We start from the raw sequence: 17,780 nt of genomic DNA, 5'->3' as shown, positions 1-17,780 counted from the left end.
AATCATAGAATGGTTAGGGTTGGAAGGGACCTCAAAGATCATTTAGTTCCAACCCCCCTGCCATAGGCAGGGAAACCCTCCACTACAACAGGTTGCCCAAAGCCTCATCCAACCTGCCCTTGAATGCATGAGCAAGACAAAAATTCAGTGTTTCAGATAAAGCTTCACTAACTTCCCCTCCCCCCCCCCCCTCCTTTTTTAAAGTCAGAAAGTTCTACAGAGCTACGGACCAAACGCAAATAGCACATATCCAACTTCCAGGACGCCTGGCTAATCAGGGTTTAGAAACAAATACTCGTAAGAAATGCCAGTGTTAAAAGTTCTTCTCCTCAGCATTTTCACATTGTATTAGAAGAGATAAGGAAGACCAAAAATAAACTTGCTAGTCAGTGATTTAAAGGGAAGACTCAAAACAGTTACTAGGGAGAGCGGACTTGTGAAACCCTTGTCTGGCTTTTCACAGCTGCTGGAGGAACGATCCACGCAGGGCTCGGGTCAGGCTGGGGCTGTGGGCTCGACACTGGCACCCATCACCACTCGGCAGGCGAGCGCTTCCCAGGTCAGCAGATGGGCGCAGCAGGGTCTGGTACAGGATGGCAGGAAGCTCGGACAGAGAGATTCCCTGCGCAGGATTCCGTGGGGAAGATGGCAAAGGTCGATTATCAAAAACGTAACCTTTTGGTTTTTCACAGGGCGTTTTTTTCTCTTAAAATTACTACTCAGCAGTTACTCATTACCAGTTTCCTCTTGTTAGAGAAATTATTTGGTTGGCATGGCAACATATTCCCACCCTGACATTCTACCCCTGTGCCTGCTTTCAGCTCCGGAGGAGGTAAAGCATCACCCATCCCTCTTCACCCTTTCATGCCAGCACTGTCCATACCCTACTCCTTCACACAGGCTTGTAATTAAATTGCATCTGGCACCCCTAGGCGCACGCAGACATCTTGTTCTCTGGCAAACACCTTCTGCACTGGCGCTGGGACCGAGCTACAGTTCAGCAACACATGAACAATGCAAAGAGCAACTCCTGAACATACAGGAGAAGCGGTCAGGGCAGTTTCTGAGCTATGTCACTCCTCTTTTAGATGAAAAAAAAAAAATTACTGTTCAGGAGAAAAAGATTTTTCCCTTTTAAAATGAGTAAGGCAAATCCATCTACTGATACTACACGCAAAACTTTTTGACAGCTATTTTAGCATAGTACGTTTGTAAGTATGTGCTCATTTACATTTGCAAATATTATTTGCACTCACCATTAACTAATGGATAATAAGAAAAAACATATCTTTTTAGAGTTTATATGGTTCTATATATCATCTGAATGGAATCAAGGAACATACTAAAAAATGCAACCAACAATACGCCCGATCTCATACACATTTCACAACATCCCTCCATTTCATACAATTCATATTAGCCCATGAAGAATATTTAAAACTCACTGCTTCACAAAAAAAAATCTTGTTGTAGGATGGATTAGAAATGGGTTCATTTAATAGTAGAGTTAAAACAAAATTAAGAACAAGTATCCTGTCAGACACGTAATACATTACTCTGACTTAAAAAGCCAGGAAATTTAATCTAGTTGATTCTTCCAATTATTTTAAAGACTTGTATACACCTCAATGGTTCTAGAGATTATGACAGTGGTGTTTATAGATTTGAGGTTCCTGCATGCTACCCTGGCCCCAAGTCAGTGCCACAAGTAAGTAACAGAACTCCTTCTGTTCTTAAAAATTAAGTAGATATTTACATTTTCTGCTGGATGCTCAATATTCAGTACCTTTCAAGAACAAATTTGTGGCATGCTTTCCACTGTGGACCAGATATTTCATACTTTGCATATGTAACTTCTATTTACTTAATTTTGAGCACTATTTGTTTCTTTTTAACTCGAGGTTTGCAGACAGGAACTTGCAAGTACCAATTTACGGGAAGCTGCAAGTGTTTCTCCATAATCCATTTAAAGCTACCAAATTTCTAGGCAGGGCAGTTTTTTTATTGTCCAGTCTTTGATAAATATTTGATCCTTTGCTGACAACATTATGGTTCCAATCTAGGCAGTGAAAGTGCATGAAACTTAATAGGTTTACACCTATACTATAACCTGGATCTGTGAAATAACCTGAATTTAGAGAGAGGAAAAAAAAAAAAACAAAACAAACCTCTTTAAGTGTTTTAGCTTTTTTTTCCTCTTTTTCTGGTTTAGAGCACATCTCTGCACGTCTGAACTGGCACAACTTCAGAAGAGTTAACAGCGGACAGGAGCTTCCCAAACCAATGTTCTGCCATAAAAACCTCTGCTTAGACCACTACTACCTCCACAAGGGGCTTTTTTTTGTTGAAAGCTGTTAGTGACATCAGTACTTTATCAGCTTTTTATTCAACAGTACAATGACATATTAGTATACAAGCCCTGAGTACCCTACTAAACATAAGGTTACAGTCCCATGAAGTTATTACACAGCATTGTTCCACAATACCCAGTAGCCACAGGGACGAAAAATCTTTTGCATGTCACCATCTTCTCAACGGCATAACTTCTGCCCTCCCCAGAAACCTCACCACATGGACAGCTATTGCAGTGCTCCCTAAAAATCCACAACTCTGCTCTGCTATGACTAATGGGAAAATAAATCAAGAGTCTATCACAGGATATGCTCTCTTTGCCACTGCCATCTGCGTCATTAAATCTTCAGCTCTTATTATAGTCTCAGGACAGCAGTAGGCAAGTGCAAGACAGTTTAAGGTTTTACAGGTCAGAACCAACACCACAACCTCTGGTTATCAGGAAAACCTCCGTGCAGCTGAAACAGCAGTGACAACTTGCAATACTGAAGGACAATCTCTGCTCACATGGTCCCCCAGTCTGCACACTGACAGACACTGGAGAGCATACTGGAAGTAGTATGCTGGCTTTTTTGCTTGGCAATTCCCATAGGCACATGCTACGAGTTGCTGTTGTATGGGTATGAAGAGCCTTTCTCCTCATCCACTGCGGTCACTCTGGTGTTCTCACATAGTCCCATATGGGCAAAACCATAATGGCCACTACTGCATATGGAAGGAAGAATGGGTTGGAACTGTGGTAACCAGCAGTAGCTTTGGTCTAAGGACCAAGTAATGGAGTTTGAGACCCTGAGGAGAGTGAGGAAAGACAGAGAGTAACAGAGGCCTAATCCAGATCAATCCAGACCCTTGACTATGGGAGAGCTGAAGTTTTCAGGGAACTATGTGGTATCCCATGGGAAGATGCTTTAAAAGGGCCAAAGAGGACAGGAAGACTGATGCACTACTCAGAAAAGCAAGAAATCCCAGGAGACCAGTTTGGCAGATGTGGAACATATGTTCATATACCGCAAAAAGGCAGTATATAGCAGGAGGAACAAGCAGGGACGGGCCACAAGCATGAACACAGAAATACCGTACAGACATGAGGCATGCAGCGGTGGTGTCAGGGAGGCCAAAGCTCAGCTGGAGTTCAGACTTGCAGGAAACATGAAAGTGATCAACAAGGGCTTCTATCACAACATCATCAGTAAAAGGCTGGACAAGGAAAATGTGGGTCAGTGGCTGAATGGGGTGGGTGAGTCATTGACAGCAAACACTGGTAAGTCCAAGGCACTCCACTGCCTTCTCTGCATCAGTCTTCACCAGTATGAAGGTCGCTGTGCTTAGAGACAGGGTTCAAGAAGCAAAACCACCAGTCATGAACAAGGACCAAGTCCCAGGGACTACGTATGAGGACACAACCCAAACAAGCCCACGGGACCCACCTGGCATCCATGGTTGCTTGGAGAGCTGGCGATGTCCTTGCAGAGCACCTTTTTCTACTATGCTCGCAAGGCTCTTGAGATTATGGGAAATCCTTGATGACTAGAAGAAAGCAAATTCTCCAGAGAAGTCCAAGAGGACGATCTGGGGCACTACAGACCAGTCAGTCCAGAGAAAAGTCAGGAAGGAAGTCCTCTGGAAACACACTTCTAGGTATCTTGAGGAAAAAGAAGCTGTCTGGGAATAGTCAGCATGGATTCACGCAGGATGAAGCATTTGATATTGCCAATGGTGCCCAATCCTACCTCTCCTTCCTCAGTCAATAGTTGTCGCTCCTCACCAAGAGTTCCCTGTTCCACAGTGCAAAACAGGGACTCATGATTAATCTTTTATCAGTTTACCCCTCCCTGTTCACAAAAACCTGTTCAGTATTACAAGAGCAGAACCACCAGAGAAATCCAGCAAAGGGGACAAGGGAAACATTTAGAGCCACCAAGCACTCGGTACCAGAGAACTAGCAAGCCAGGACACAACCAGGCTGTATCCAAAACATCTATCTGGTAGAAAATTATCAAAGAAAGTGGTAAATTATGTGGAAAGGCATCTGTGGAATTAAAAACATAACTGAGCGGATCTGTAACCCAGACAGAAGCAGGTGACGCTGCTGTCTTCCAAGGACAAACTGATGTGACTGCTAGGGAATTTCCAGTAACTCACCTACCGCAATGACATGAGCTCCACACACAGCATCGCAGATGAAGATCAAAGCCAAAGTCAGCGCCTCAGTATCAATATTGGTCTCTAGTGTAGATTATGAAAGTAGGAAACGGGCTACAAACGCCTTTGGAGCAGCCTAAGGAGGCAGGATGCAGGTGACACCTGTGTGGCTGTTATCCTCCCCCAGAACGAGGGGAGCGGAGGCATTTGGAGGAGGTAGGGCTGGGGAGGCTGATCTGACAAGAGTCCTTCCGTGAACGGGCCTGCCTTGGGAAGACTTACTGTCCTCCCTCTGTTGCATCCCCAGCGCCTCTCCTTCTCCGCCAGCCCCTCACTCCCTACCCGTCCCAAACTGCTGTGGCTCCATCGCAGGGGTGGCTTCACTGTCCTCGTCTGCCTGAACTCTGTCCTTGGGCAACAGCGAGTGCAGGCAGCGACCTGTGCAGGCAGAGAAGGATAAACATCGCCTTTCGCTGTTTTGGGCTTTTTTGCCTGCAGTTCCTATGATTTTCTGGTGTGTTTAAGTGATGCAACGAAGCAATAACAACATTAGTAAAAGGATGTCTGTGAAAGCAGATACCCCTAAATAACAGTTTATTAAATACTCATTCTCCCAGCGTGAAAAAAGTGTGTGGGGGAAGGGGGTGAAGAAAGAGAATTTAAAAAAAATAAATTAAAAAATCAGGAAAACAGGATCCTTAAAGTAATTTATGTAAGGGCTCATCTCCACAGAGAGAAATAAGGATAAAAGCCAATAATGCTTGAAAATATACAGCTCTTTCAGTACTTCCCAGCAGGAGAGAGAACAAGAGTAAAATATACATTAAAAAAACTATTTATAAGGCAACCTCAAGTAGAAAAGAAGAGTTAAGAGAACATCAACAAACAAGTGAAAACTAGATGTAATTCCTTCTCACAACAAACAACAAAGATTAAAACAATTTTGGTATTATCATAATATAGTGGCATTTGTCTTATGTTGCTGAAGTGTTCTGTGATACTGTAAATTATTGAGTTATACTGGCTTATACTTATTTTTCTTAAGCTAGCCAGTATATAATAAAAATATAATAACACTGCGCATTTACACAATGCTTCTCACTTCAAGTATCTCAGTGACCGTAAAGAAATAAAGCACAGCAATTATCCATGTGAGAACCAGGAATACAGAAAGATTTCTCTTCACTCTGAGCCAAAAAAAGGAAAGGACAAGAGTCCAGACACTTCCATTTCTCTCATGTCAACATGCCCTGTTGATCAAAGCACACACCATCATAACGAAGTGACTACTCTAATAAGCATTATTTAAAGTAAAAAAAAAAAAAATCTATTAAATTCACCCGTGAGTAGAGCAAGATGAAACGTAATGATTAACTTTTCTCCTAGAGAAATGATTTAAAGATTTCGTGGTTCACAATTATTTCACTGAGACGTTTCAATGTAAAACATTTTGAATAAGGAACTCTGAACCATGAAGAAGTTACCGCGCACCAGCTGGTCTGCACTATCCATCCATATACATAATCACATGTGGAGGTAAATGTCAGGCAATCCAAGGGAGCTTTCTTGTTAGTAAAAGCGGGATTATCTACCTCATCTTCATCCGTTTCTTCATAGGAACAGAGAGATTTCGTTTGCTCAGAACCTATTGAATTTCACTGTAGTTGCAACCTGAATTAAACTGCAGATGCCCTACCAGGTAAGTCACCAGATCAGAAGAGTAACTGCTTTTTAGATGCCAAGAATTGTTTTGCATTAAGACTAAAACTCACATTATTGTATCTTAGAATTGCATTGCACTGTGATGCAAAACAACGGAGACCTGCGTTGAGTTTCAATGCAGAAGTGCAACAGGGTTTTAGACTACAGTGCTGTACATCAGCTGATATGTGGCATGCTCTGTGCTCCCGTGACTACAGCGTTAACACCTTTCTGGCAGGATGCAAAGAGCAAAAATCCGTACCTCACTGGTTCCTCAATTAAGGTTGCAAACTAGATCAAAATTACAGTTAAGCTGTGGGTATTGGATTCCCAAAAGAATGGAGCACACACAAGAGTCATTGGAACTGAGGTTGTCAGGGGGCATGACATAAATGTAGATATTTGGATGGTTGAAAATTCTTCTTACACTTTTTTTTTTTATATTTTCAACTCTCTCAAACAATTTTCAACCCAACATATGGATTTAGAAATTCACAGTAACTGACAAGATATACAGCTTGTATGTACCATGCTTGTTTTTCTTTATGGCTAGAGTTTCTCAGCTGAATAAATCTTCCATGAGATTCCCATCATAAACTCTGGTAGCAGAGCAAGCTGAGAGGTCATACATCATCAAAAATGTGGACTGGCTTCAAGGTGAGCTCACAAAATAATTGACTGGGGATAGAAAGCAACCAAGCTATAATCTTACAACAGGCTTCAGTACTATGCTCAAATCAAAGGGTTGACTTTCCTTCTCCCAAAGCCAACATTATTTTTTTCACTCCATAAAAGCATACAAAAATGTTATCAACTCATGTACTTAACATATGATATATTGTATAACTACAATTTTACTATGGACCTGTAACAATATTAAGTTATGCTAATTTCTGGGTAATATTACACATTCTCTTTGAAACTCTTTCCAGTCTTGCAGATAAAATATTATCCTTCTCTTCTACAAATACATCCTCATAAAATCTAATTTTTTAGTAAGTGAAATAATCTTCTTGCTGCCCCTCTACCATTATAGACACGAGAAATCTTTTTCTGGCATGGTAGTGTTAGCTAAACACGAGCTGTTGGGAGCAGAGATCTCTCTCTGCTTCACTCCTTGCTACTACCTTCTTAACACACATGATCATTATTATCCAAAGACATCCATTAAAGTAGTGTCTAAACACAACTTTTGACCAATTAATCCAGGATATCCAGGGATTGCCCTTTGTTTGTATACCTCCTAGTGCAGTGAAGGCCTCAATCACAACTGAAAATCTCCCTGTTCCTACCATACACACAACAAACGAAACCAGACAGAGAAAGGACTACATTCCCTGAAGAGCTCTACAACAGCCAACTTAACTGCCTAGAAAAGGAAAGCAACGGCAGACAGCGGTCAGTAAATTAGGTCTCAGAGGATCTCGGATCCCTCTCTTAGTGAGCATTTCAGACAGCATCATGTATCTCACAACCTCACCTGCATTTTCTATCTGTAAACTTGGTTAACTTGGCAAAAAGACTGACAGTGAGTGTGTTGACTGACCTGGTTAAGCTATCGTTTCCTGTTAGTCTTAAATCTATTACCTTTGTATTGCACTTTCGTGTCTGATCCCTGGGGAAAAACATCCCAAATAAATAAACCGCACCTACAACCATGGTGCAAAAATCCCTTAGCTCTATTCTATATGAGGGCTGACTTCAAAATGAGTAAGGAACATGTGAAATGCTGTAAATACTCAGTATTTGGCAAGGCAGCAGTGCAGAGACATGGCCAAAGTAGTTAGTTTGGGTCCCAGAAGCAGTAAAGGTGTCTCAGGGTGTAGTTTCAGACACAGTTAACCAGCTGTAACTACAGGCCTTTGTCAAAAGCAGCATCCACAATCTTCTTCCCACCCTTCCTCTCTCCATAGGATAGAAGATATCTGTTGTGACTTCTTAGCAGCATGACTGTAGGACATTAACAGCCATTGTCTTTCTCCTGTTGCGTTGGGTTTTCTTAGATCAGTGATCGGTTGACCCAACTCTTCACGTCATTCAGTCACTGGCAATACAGCAGGAATGCCAGGTCGAGAGCAAGGTTGTAGGAGGTGGCTACCTTTTATTTTTCATGTGAACTTTCATTTAACATGAAACAGCACCCACAGTATTTATCAGCTTGTGGTACTTCACTTGGCTTAATTAATCCAACGGATGTAGCTGTGACGCACCCTTCTGGGTTGCAAGTGTATTCCCTGAGCACTGCTGAAGGATATAGCTGTATCTCCTTAGGTTGCATCATGCCCTGTAGGTGTGTCCTTACTGGTCTTTGGGAACAGATCTTGATCTCCTTCTGAAGAATGTCATATATTTACAATACTGTACAGCAACTAATGAGTCCTATCAGCTGTGTTTCCAACACCTCAACAACACTCCTTGAGTATCATCTATTGCAAGACGAAGCAGAACAACAGAAAGTAAGAACAGCTAGTTCATTTCCAGAAGAGGCTGATACACGTGCACTGTCCATATGCCGTTTGTTTCCCCAAATTAGTCATGCTAAACATAAAGGATCATTTCAGAAAGAAAAAAAAAAAAAACAAACTTGGACAAAGCAGAGATTCACAAATTACAACAGCAAATACTAGAAGTGTGTTTTCTTCTAATAACACAAAGAATGTACGTAAGCCGAAAGAGACAACATAAAACAGGTCTCCAAACAGTCAAGGAGCGAGCTTTGCTATTGAGACTATTCTCAAATGAATTTCAATAGGTATTTCTGGAAATCTTTGAAAATAAAATAGATTTCTGTCACTATTACCCAAGCTGAGGTAGAAGACTTTCATCTATATAACAAGATAAGCATGGATGGCATTCTTCAGATGTGAGACGACAAGATAATGTGGCTAGAGACGAAAGACACCGAGAACAATATTGGCTTTTTAAAGGGTTTTGTCATTTTAGTAATTTTTTTCGCAATTCAGCTATGATAAGGCATGGAAATGGAGATGGATCAAGCAGAGTAAGAGTTGAATTCCGAGTAAGATATACAATCTTCAAATAATGAATTAAGGACACAAAATGCAGGCACAGGAATGGATGAGATTGCAGATCTGGAAACAAAAAGTCTGATGAAAATTAGAGGTTCCTTATTCTCTGTATGAACGTCCCACATTCATATCTCTTTTAACAAAAGCTTATGGCCTGAGTCTGCAAATACAGGAGAAAGTGTAAGTTCATGTGTCTGAGTAAGTCAGACACATTTACCAGCTTTTAGAAACTGGGCCACATCCTGCAATGACCAGCAAGATTTTCAGACTTCACACTGCAGCCAGCCAACACTATCCGTTCTAACTTCTTGGTAGCTAACAAATTCACTGCCCAGTCTGTATTATCATATAAACTAATGGAGCCTCCACATGTTTTTACAATGAGGAGTATTGCTTTCCAAAATAGTTTCTGGCACAGCATTTTATTCCTGCTGAAGTACCCCACCTTCACCTACATGAGGAGAGACTATCTTCTTCATGTCTTTCTCTGAAGCTGGTTACTGACATACAGAGATTTTACTGTAGACCAAAAGATCTAAAGCTGTAGGTCACCAGAGGATATTAAATGATAAGCAAATTCACATTTCTAAAGTAACTCTACCAATTTATTAGCAATGCTAGCTCCTGTTCCACAGTAGGGGAGATAATAACGAAACCTTGTTAAAGGGCAACGCGATATCTTTTATGTAATGTCTTTTTTTTCATTTGTGATAAAGTCATTAAAGCAGCACTGTATCTTCTTGAAGCCTTGAACAACAGTCTGCATTAAATCTCCTGTGCGAAATTAAGGATGGTAGTTCACTGGAAAAATAAGCATCTGTTCTTGCTAATGCTGATGGCCTTCTAAAAAGTCATTAAACTATTCTAAATTGGTGACGATAAAACACAGCAGAACTGTTTTAATTTTTTCCAAAGCAAAGAGAAAATCCATTTCCCTTGTAAATATTTCTTTGTTCCAAATTTGCCCGGTAACCTGTACCTCATAAGGCATGTCCCTCTTATGGGCTGCCTAAATCCCATTCTCCACTAGTCATCTAGCTTGAACTCAGCATCTTTTAAAGGTTTGTCTTCATTGGTAAAGGTTTGTCTTCATTGCATTGACGCAGGTTGTAGCTCCTGAGTCCTGCCCACCTCTCCTCTAGTCACAGGCTCGAAGGAACTGGTGCATGGGGCACAGCTGAAACACAGGCATCAGCTCCCATTTCCTTTCAGCCTCAGCTAGACATTGGGCTGGTTTGCACTGGGAGTAGCTCCCACAGCTTCATTCTCCCAGAGCTACCCTAAAATTTCGGCTGGACTACACTGTCTTCATTTGCTTATTCCTTCTGCTGTATTGCATTTTAAATCCACCTTCATTTGCTCTAGAGATTTAAGGCTTCTGCAGCATGAGGACCGAGATGCCATTTACGAATACTTCTTCAAATCTTTTCAGAGGTATCAGCCCAGGTTTGGACACAGAGCACCCAAACACAGTTCAAGACACCGATGAAACATGAAATAAAACAAAACATCTCCTAACTAGAAAGTTAAAGATCCTGGAGGTCATGCGCAGATGGTAGAGAAGAACTTGACATTACACCTAACCTGCCCTTCAAAAAGACCAATGACTCCAATAGGAAAACCAAAAGCAGTACAAGAATACAATGGATTGACTGCCTGGCTTGGTATTCAAATACAACAGAAAATGTTATCTTGGCTCAATGATTTGCTGTGTCCTTGTTCTCATCTACAACATGGGTGACACCTACTACCACCTGTAGTTAAGAGACAACGCCAGGCAAACACCAGGTTACCCAGAGCAATAGAGGGAAGAAGAATTTATCATAAATGAAATGCAGGCAGCCAGATGGTGCCTACTTCACTCTAGTCATATGTCACAAATGGTAAGTGAAGGACCAATTTAAGATTAAAAGTTGGTGCTGTTTGTATAAATTCTTTTTTTTTTTTTTTTCTATTATGCTTCCGTTTTGGTGAAGTAGGAAGGGGAATGTTACTTCTTTCTGAGCTTTCTATTCCTATGATGTCATGTTTCTGCAGTTCATTCTACCAAGGTTGCTAAGCAGTGATGTTTTCTACTGCTTTAGTCAATAGATTGGTGGGTTACTGGTTCACAAACTATAAGAAGACACATGAATTTCAAAAAGGCTTTTAATAAAGTCCCAGGATAAACACATATTGTTTAATCATTAAACTCATCAAATCATAAAATAAATAAAACCTTAGAGTAAAAATGGACTCAAATGCTGTGGTCATGTTATCTGCCGAAGTAATCCACCACACCAGCGTTATATACATAACAATACAACAATTCCCATTTGAAGCAAGGATGTAGTCATTTAGCTCATCTCCTTGTGGCCTTGGGCAAACCCAGAATCACAGGGGTACCTTCAGGCCCCTGCTCTATGCCAGTAATTCAGCACTAGCACCAAGCAAATCCTGAGAAAACCTCCACACCTTTGCCTCATCTACATCACGTAACACATAGGATGACATGGGAACATGAAGGCAACGGGGCACACCAGTACTCAAGCAGGATTTGACCCAGTGTCAGCTTGCTGTCCTTCCAAGCGCACACGCTTGCCTCCACGCAACAACTGCCCAGGGAGCAATTAGACTGTCTGCTACCAGCTGCTCTCTCATCATAGAATCACAGAATCATAGAATGGTTAAGGTTGGAAGGGACCTCAAAGATCATCTAGTTCCAACCCCCCTGCCGTGGTCAGGGAAACCCTCCACTACACCAGGTTGCCCAAAGCCTCATCCAACCTGGCCTTGAACACTTCCAGGGATGGGGCATCTACAACTTCTCTGGGCAACCTGTTCCAGTGCCTCACCACCCTCAATGTAAAAAATTTCTTCCTTATATCTAATCGAAATCAGGCCAACACTTGATGAGTCAGGACAATCAGGAATCCAAACAGTATCCATGTTCCTCCAGTAAGGTCCTTTCCATGAATCCCACCTTGGAGGTCATGCACCAGAAGTGACAGCCAATCAAGGCACAACTACTGAGAAAACACCTTTTCTGGCTGACATATTCATGCGCCCTGCAGGAAAGAGTTCAGTACCCCTACAAGAAGTAGGCACATATCCTCGGAACCCACAATTAACTTAATTTCAATAAAGCTTTGCAGTAATTGCCTTATAAACATCCATCAGCAATAACACGCAGGACCTGCCACGACCGGGCTGCTTAGCTATCACATCTGCCAGCCTCTGACACTGCCACAACCACTTGAGGAGCAGCTCCCCTCGCTTCACCACGCGTTGTACAGCCTGGCCCCGAAAGGGCTTAGCACAATCGTCACGCAGCACCACAAGGGAATTCTTCTCATGGACCTGCTGCTGTTGGACAGGGCTGGAAGCTGGTGCCAGTTAAATTCAGCTTAAAAATCAGGTGGATGCTTTCACAACAAGAACAGGTCACTACTAGCACAGCTGAGGGAGGTTCTTCACCATGGTCAGTTTTAAAATCAAAAAGATGCTTATTTGAAATGCAGGCTCAGATTTAAACAATTCAAAGTGGTCCTGTAGCCATTCTCAGACAAAAGATCAAGTAGTATCCCAGCTCCTCCAAAGCCTCATTAGCGAGGCATGGGAGTTCAGCGCTCTGGTCGCACTGCCCAGGTCGAGGGCCACTGGTGCTCCAGACTCTGTTTGTTTCACTCCTCCACAACTGACACAGCCTTCAGGATCCCCTAACCACAGATGAAACTTTCTTTTCATAACCCTTAAACCATGTCTCGCTTTTGCCCTTGCAGCAAACCTAGAGTCAATAGCAGACACCAACCAGGAACAGCAAAAAAGCCAGCTGTCTTCCTACAGGTTTTGGAAAAGTGTGCCTAGTCTCGTCTGGTGTTCAGCATCCCAGGTGATGAAGCCTTGGCGGCTACCTTCAGAAGACTCAAAATGCAGTCTTAGTTTGCAAATTTTCAAAGTAGAAATCATGTCTCCCTCGATACCCCTACACTGCAATGGAGGTGCAACTCTAGGGACTTTAAGCACCATAATAACACAAATAAGCATCACAATTTCGAATTCATACTACTTGGATCACACTTTAGTTCCCACTCTATTCTTCCCAGTTATGATATTAATCTTCCCAAACAGCTCCATGTGCTGTCTTTGGTAATCACAGCCTTCAAACACTTGGCCCTGTTATGCCTACCAACATCTACATATTCAAAACAGTCTCTGAAGCACATGCTAAACATCTGTTTCAACCACCTTTCTCTTTAGAGTTTAAGCTGTTTGCTGGAAAATTGCCATCCTAATGGCTAGCTCCTCTGTTAGCGAACTGGAGAATTCATTTTGTATTTATTGATTGTTCCCTAATGAAGAGTCATAAAGGTGCCAGAGACTCTTGACCAGACACTACTTAATTAGTAGCAAAGCACATAAAATCCCAAATCAAACCAAGCTCTTTGTCCAATGGCTCAGATGCTGGAAAAGAAAGATATGACATCATTTTCTGCTTACACAGAAGTCCGTAAAATTTTATTAAAAAAAACCCTAAGGAAATTGAAAAACTATATAAATTGTTCATTTCCTTCCAGTTCCTAAGACACCAAATAGGTCTTCCAGAATCAAACCACACTTTGCTAAAGGAAATATTCTTCATAAAGGACCCAGCAATATGTATCACGCATAGAATTTATTTTAAACTAGACAAAGGCAAATACCAATAAAACATTTGTCTTCTGAACAATATAGAGAAAGGTTTATGTTACATAAGAAGTCAAATTGCAAAGCATCCAGAAGGTATTAAAAATTTCCTCTAATGGATCTGTCTTTTCATCATAGTAGCTCATACAACAGTCCAACTTTTATGTTTCTTCAAACTACGCTGTGTTGGAGTATTTTCTGAGGGTTCTTCCCTCAAGAAGCAGAGAGACAAGCGAGAACTCCATTAAGTGTCAAGGGTTTTTTTTCCTCTCAAACTTAAAGCCTCAAAAACATCCTGAATAACTGGTATCTCCTTGCAAGTCTTGCAAATTAAGTCATCCTGAAAGTTAATTCCCTCTCTTCCATATCATTTAAATTCTCAATTAAATAATTGAGAAAATAGCAGGAAGGGAAAAAAAACACAACTAACAGAAGGAGGTGAAAGCCCATCGTTCCTACATGGCAATAGCATTACTGCTTCTATTATGCTCTCTGCTTGTTGAAGGCATGTCTTCAGAGCAGTAAGGTGGCTTGGATTCTTTGGGATAACGTAACATGCGCACAAGGCAATAAAGATTCATGGTAACTCAAAATCCATTAAATACAGATGCCCTCACATTAATCCACAATCCCTGATGCAATTATTACTACATATGAAAGAAAATACCCTTAATGTGTTCAAAAACATAGTCTTCCATTTTCCTAAAATCTACCACTTCAATGCCAAACACATGTTCTGCAAAAAATTCAAAATTCTATTCGTGATCTCTGTCCTGTATTCAGCAGTCGACGTGATACCAGCTTTAACCATCCAAAGCTTCTAGCCCTCTTATCATCATGATAAACAAGTGTATTCCACTAGAAAGAGAGCTGGTTTGCACAAATAGAGAATGAAGTAGGACAATATAAAGGACAAAACAACCACAGTAAGGCAAATATGCCAAGAAGGCAGAATAGCAAAGGTATGTATGGGCTTCTCAGACATATGAACTTGGCTTCTTTACCATAATCCATTATTCTTTCCTGGGTTTTTACACTTCACTTTTTTCTATAATCATAACACTATACCAACAGCATTTCAGCTATCCCAGATAATTTCAGTAAACCTTCCACAGAGTTTTGCTTTGTGCTCCCAGCAGATGAGACTGGATGCTCACTGGTACATCTCCCAAGAAAATAAGCTCCAAAACAACAAAAATTTAAAAAAAAACGTAGAACAGAAAGCAACAGTACAACGTGAGGGACAGCTAATCACAGAGAAAGTCAGGAAGGGTCATCAGCATGCTGCAGAGTAAGGCCACACAGAAACCTCTGCTTACCCCTTGCTCGGATTCCAGCAGCTCTGTTTTGACTCTGACTGCCGGCATCCCATCAAGCATTAACATTCTGTTCTCAAAGGCGCTGATGTCCTAAGGCAAAAAAAAAGAACGAGGTTAATTAAAAAAAATAAAAAATGAAAAACACTTGGTTTAATTCATTGGTTTAGTTCTATGATACTGTAGAAGAAAGTAAGTGGAAATGAAGTTAACAAAGATATAATAGTAATTTCAAGTAGTAGCTACCAAGTTAAACAGCTACTTCTGTTAAAATACTAAATTATACTTTTGGTTATCCTTAAAAGAGAACTAAGTCTTCGCAAGCGACAAGGGAAAATCATCTCCAATGACTGTTTTTTAATTTTAAATTAATCATGCAGGTCCATGTATATAAACTCCTTGCTTTAGAACTGGAAAGGAGAGCAGTGATCTCAAATATCTTCAGGTTTTTGGCAGTATACTCAGGTATATTTGTTTTCAATCAAAACTTGTGTACTTCTGTATTACCTAGAGAAAGCATACATTCAAATTCAGAAGAGCTATAGTGGAGGCCTGTACACACACCCCCCCATAAATTAACACACATTAACAACTCCTCACACTTTGTATCATTCATTCTCTTGCAAAGTCATCAGTGTTTGTCAATGAGTATCTCCACGCACTCATCTCTGACACGAAAGAAATAAAAAAACATGTTAAAAACTTGCATTGTCCTTGTAGTAATGGACAATATACACTGAGAGCTTCAAAGTGAAGTGAGATTTGCAGAACGGTGCTTCCTCGAGTCAACAACCCTGCTATGAATGTCTCATTCTGCTCTTGAGGGATGGAGACACACAAAACAACCTCTTGTGCCTTCAGTTCAAACACTACCCAAACACTACCCGAACCTGAGTCCATTTTCTATTCCAGCCAAGGCTCAAGGCTGGTGTTTGAAAGCTGGTCCCTTCAGCTGCCATTTCATTTGGACAACATGAAGAGAATAAAAGACATTTTATCCCTCAAGCTAGAATCTGACCTTACGAATCCAGACACTTTGGTCAGTGGTACAGAAATACAAAGACGTCACAGCTACTTTTCAAATAGCAAAACTACAGCACGTACCGCTTATAAGTGACTCGTTCACAACCACTTGCCTCTGGAAAGCAGCGTTCAAGACTGAAAACTCACCTCCGCTCTAACCATTACCTCGTAGTCCTCAATAACTGCACTGTAATGGAAAAAAAAAAACGCTTTCCCTGTTTCATGGGCAGCAGATCTGTTTAGTATTGCACGGTGCCGTTATTCATAAAGAATATGTTCGTAGCCCTGTTTCTTATCATGGCTGATCCGGGAAATTTTAAGAAAAATGGTCTGTCCTAACGGAGCTTCCAAATTACATTTTAAAACTTAGATTACTGTAAACATTTTCTTTTTTCATCCCAGGATCTTCCTTTTTGGGGATATAAACATGGCAGCAACTCTTTATTTTTGTATGCTCCTTTACTTTATTGCAATTTAAATGACATGCTGAAAAACAGGGAAATTGATACACCCATGTTCCATCATGGTGTCACAAGCAGAGCAAACGACCTGCTTAAAATCCGCGTTGCCCCCACTTTGAACTCCATGTGTTACGGCACACAGAGCTGCAGTTTGATACTACAGGGCAGGCAGGAACTTGACGGTAAAGCTGATAAGCAAATGCAACAGCAAAAGCAAATGCAATCTGTGGGTTTTTTTTCCTTAAAAAGTAAGATTTGGATAGTTCATAAAAAGCTTTAAATACTTAAGTTATAAAATTTCGGATCAAACGTAATTTTCAGGAGAACACCTCTGCATTCAAACACGTATCAACGAAGATGATTCCAGCTGTTGAGATGTCTCAGCCCCATGCTATGCCACCACTATGTACCTACTGCATTTTAAGCTTGACACAACAGGAAGAAGGAAAAAAATATACGTTCTTCCTATGTCTTCTCAGCATTTTATTTTGTGCCCCTTAATCTTTATTCAACATTCGAGGCACGAGGTGAGGAAAGAGCAGGAGGGACTCCGATGCCACGAAACAGCTGGCTGAAATTGTTCCAGGCTTTACATTCCTCTTCCCAGCAAGGGCGGTGGTGCACTGTTTACTTACAAGTGGATCTCGGGTATCCCTGAGCTCCAGTCCTTTGGATGTGGTTTGGGGTGGAGCAAGAGCAGGAGCCAGCCTGGCATTCCTGCCTCTCCCAGTAGCTCTTCTGCAAGCAGAGAGGTCCCTCTCCCTTCTTGATTTATAGGCAGCACAGTTGAGTTTTACAGCAAGATCAGGAATATACCATCATCAAGCATCCCTTAGGCTGTTTAGCTCATAGACAAAGAAGGATGAGCTGATATTGCTCCATGTCCCTGAGGAGGTCCTACCCGACCCGCCTGAACGAAGGGACGAGGCTGGCTGGCGCAGGCAGGAGGAGGGGGGAAGACAAAGCACCATGGAGGAAAGGCAGGTTTAATGAACTGTTAGAATCTGATTAGAGGCTAATGTCCCTTTTAGTGCTTTGTACCAATTTACAGCTGATATACTTGAACCATTTTTCCCCACTGGCTGTGATAA

At 41.3% G+C, this 17,780-nt stretch overlaps 1 protein-coding gene across 1 annotated transcript in view; it reads right to left on the bottom strand.

Annotated features, from left to right (window-relative positions):
• KLF12 (KLF transcription factor 12) overlaps positions 1-16,390 on the bottom strand; it is a 150,554-nt gene extending 134,164 nt beyond the window's left edge. The window contains exons 1-2 of the mRNA XM_086616074.1: positions 16,376-16,390; positions 15,209-15,298 (exon numbers count right to left, since the gene is read on the bottom strand). Of these exons, the coding sequence (XP_086472200.1) occupies positions 15,209-15,298; positions 16,376-16,390 (105 nt within the window). The remainder of the gene's footprint in view (positions 1-15,208; positions 15,299-16,375) is intronic.
• Positions 16,391-17,780: the final 1,390 nt, after the last annotated feature.

The sequence above is a fragment of the Tauraco erythrolophus genome, chromosome 1 (genome assembly GCF_009769465.1).
Source record: "Tauraco erythrolophus isolate bTauEry1 chromosome 1, bTauEry1.pri, whole genome shotgun sequence".
NCBI classification, from domain to species: domain Eukaryota; kingdom Metazoa; phylum Chordata; class Aves; order Musophagiformes; family Musophagidae; genus Tauraco; species Tauraco erythrolophus.
Note: the sequence above shows the minus strand (reverse complement) of the source record. Positions and strands in the feature narration are given on the sequence as shown.